Source organism: Penaeus vannamei, chromosome 28 (assembly GCF_042767895.1).
Source record: "Penaeus vannamei isolate JL-2024 chromosome 28, ASM4276789v1, whole genome shotgun sequence".
In the NCBI taxonomy this organism is placed as follows: domain Eukaryota; kingdom Metazoa; phylum Arthropoda; class Malacostraca; order Decapoda; family Penaeidae; genus Penaeus; species Penaeus vannamei.
Genome location: NC_091576.1, coordinates 112,501 through 115,000, shown reverse-complemented (window position 1 = coordinate 115,000; position 2,500 = coordinate 112,501). Strand labels below are relative to the sequence as shown.

Below are 2,500 nucleotides of genomic sequence, written 5' to 3'. Positions count from 1 at the left end.
CGAAACAGAGTTGAAACACTTGTCCTCACCCTTATTAGCAACACAGGATATTCTTCAGTTTTCTCTTGACACATTTTCCTCAATGGTTGCTGAATTCAAACATTTGGAGCAGAAAGGGAATGATACTGCAGACATCCGACAGTTGCTCTCTGGGATGCTAAGGCTTGTGTTTTCTTCAATGCAAAGATTTCTGAAATCAAGTGAGTTAATGCTCACTGTGACAGAACTAACTGTTGTCCCCAAGCTCCTGCAGCTTGTTTCAGAGATTCTTGATAACAGTTTTGTGCAGAGAGAGAGCACCAATGCAGTATTGAAGAAGGAAGTAAACAAACTAGAAGTTGGCAAGGCAGCTTTAGCTTATGAAGTTATCCTAGGATTGTTGCTCACTCTGCAGAGTTCTGCTTGTCTCAGGGTTGAGTACAAAGATGTTTGGCAGTGTCTCACTCTACACAAGATATTTTTACAGAGTGATGGTCCAGAAATCATCAAAAAGTTAATTTCACTTAAGCATCACTTGTCATTAGGGAAACGTTCAGAAATCTTGCAGAATCTCAGTAAATTGATCCTTTATATGAAATACTGGAGGGAAGATGTTTACCATGCAGAAAAATGTGATAAAAAGAACCACAGATATTGTGAATATGAGGCTGTGCAGAGCCACCACTCTCAGGTATTTGGAATAAATTCAAGTTTACTCAATGGAATTGATCCCAGTTCTTGTATGATTGCGAACTTTGCATTCATATTGATTGACTGCTTCTCAGTTACTGAAGAAATTGAGATACATGCCTGTTCCATCAAGGCTTTATCAAAATGTGGCCTATGTTGTTGCATGAGTACAGGAGCTGTTCTAAGCAAACTTTTGCAGAACCTGAGTTCTGAGATGCATCATGTTGTTTCATATCTTACTGTCTTCATAGAAAACATTGTTTGGCGTGACCTGGGTGGAATGACTTTAAGGGAGGCAGTTCGCTGTATTTTTTGCCAGACCCCGGAATATGTGGGTGGGGGGCTCAATCCTATAACTGCTGAATATACCTTAGAAGAGTCATTCTCATCGACCTTTAGTTCACGTGGAATCTCAGCTTTTAATTCAACTAAGAAATGTTGTAATCAGAATATAGATGACACACCTGTCTCTTCCTCTCATTGGGAAGGCGTTGCTCTGTATAAAAGACTTCTCTTTTGTAAAAATATCAGTTCAAAAGTGATTGTTCATATAACAAGACTCTTGTCACGTAGCAGTGCTGGAGTCAAGTTGGAAATGTGTGAATACCTCATCATCCCAGCTTTAAAACAGATTTGTGAAAAAGGCATTTCTAAATATGAGAGCAGTGGCAAAGATAAGGATGTGTTAGTTGGCCTGCTAAGATGCATTAGATTAACATTAGCAGAATCATGTGATCCAAAGATAACACAATTTCTTCAGGATAATGGCCTGTCCCTTATCACAGCCTGCAAATCCATTCCAGGGGTTAGAAGTGAAGCCTTTGCAATGCTTTGCAACATTGTGAAGAAAGAATTGAAAACAAAACCTGGAATGCCAGTAATGTCTGCTACAGATGAAGAAAAGAATTTTATGTTTACAAAGTTATTTGAAGCAGAAGTTTTAGAGCATGACGAGTTCTGGACAGGTTATTTCAACATGAAAGTACGTGAGGTGAGACAGAGGTTTTTTATTCACACCCAGCTAGATGTATCTACAATGGCAGATGACAATGTTCCAAATACTGGCCTAAACCACAACAAGAATGAAGTCATCAGCCAGGACAATGCAGATGCTGAAACCATCAGTGACAAGACAGATGAAAAAGAGGAGCAGTTAGAAGAGGAGAATGAAGACACTAAGGATATCAAGGAAGTTGTGTATACAGATAGTGGTTCAGAGGTGAGCAAAGTTGAAGATACAGAATTAGAAGATCAAAAGGCCACCTCTCCCATCCCCAATGAGTTTGTAGAAGACCATGCTGATCTTGAAAACTTTAAGGTAGTTTGAATATGGTATTTGATATAATAATGGTAGTTCAGTAGTGATTCATAGCACAGAGTTAGAGCTTTAGGGAATGGTAATGATATAAAGAGTTGATGAACAGTGGAAGTAACATTGAAGAGGCTTTTGCCATATTTCTCTTATATTATACATATAAATCTCTGATAATTACATTCACATTCATGCCAGTTATTTCATTTCAAAGATATTTGCTTCTGAATCTTTCATTTTCATTTGCCACCACAGAACATTGACGGCCAGACACTTGCCCTCAAGTACGCAGGCCTTGGTGAGTTGTGGAATGCTGTCACAGAAGTTCTGCACACGAGCTCTGAGTTCCAGGCCTACTTGGCTGCATCAGGTATCCGTTCCCTGGTGGCACCACTGCTTGTCAACATTACGCAGGACCTGGCTCGTGCTTCCTCAGGTTGGTGTTTGTGCCTCAGTGGCAGGGAAAGGGGTTGGTACAGGGGCTTTGCATGGGACTGAACTGGATGTGTGTATGTTTGT

The 2,500-nt window shown here is 40.0% G+C and overlaps 1 protein-coding gene across 2 annotated transcripts in view; it reads left to right on the top strand.

Annotated features, from left to right (window-relative positions):
- The window catches only part of LOC113822201 (lysosomal-trafficking regulator), a 131,194-nt gene that overhangs the window by 22,085 nt on the left and 106,609 nt on the right, over positions 1-2,500 (top strand). For both annotated transcript variants that reach the window (XM_070141625.1, XM_070141624.1), the window contains exons 5-6: positions 1-1,987; positions 2,237-2,417. The exon at positions 1-1,987 is cut by the window's left edge and continues 713 nt beyond it. In XM_070141625.1, coding sequence (XP_069997726.1) covers positions 1-1,987; positions 2,237-2,417 — 2,168 coding nt within the window. The remainder of the gene's footprint in view (positions 1,988-2,236; positions 2,418-2,500) is intronic.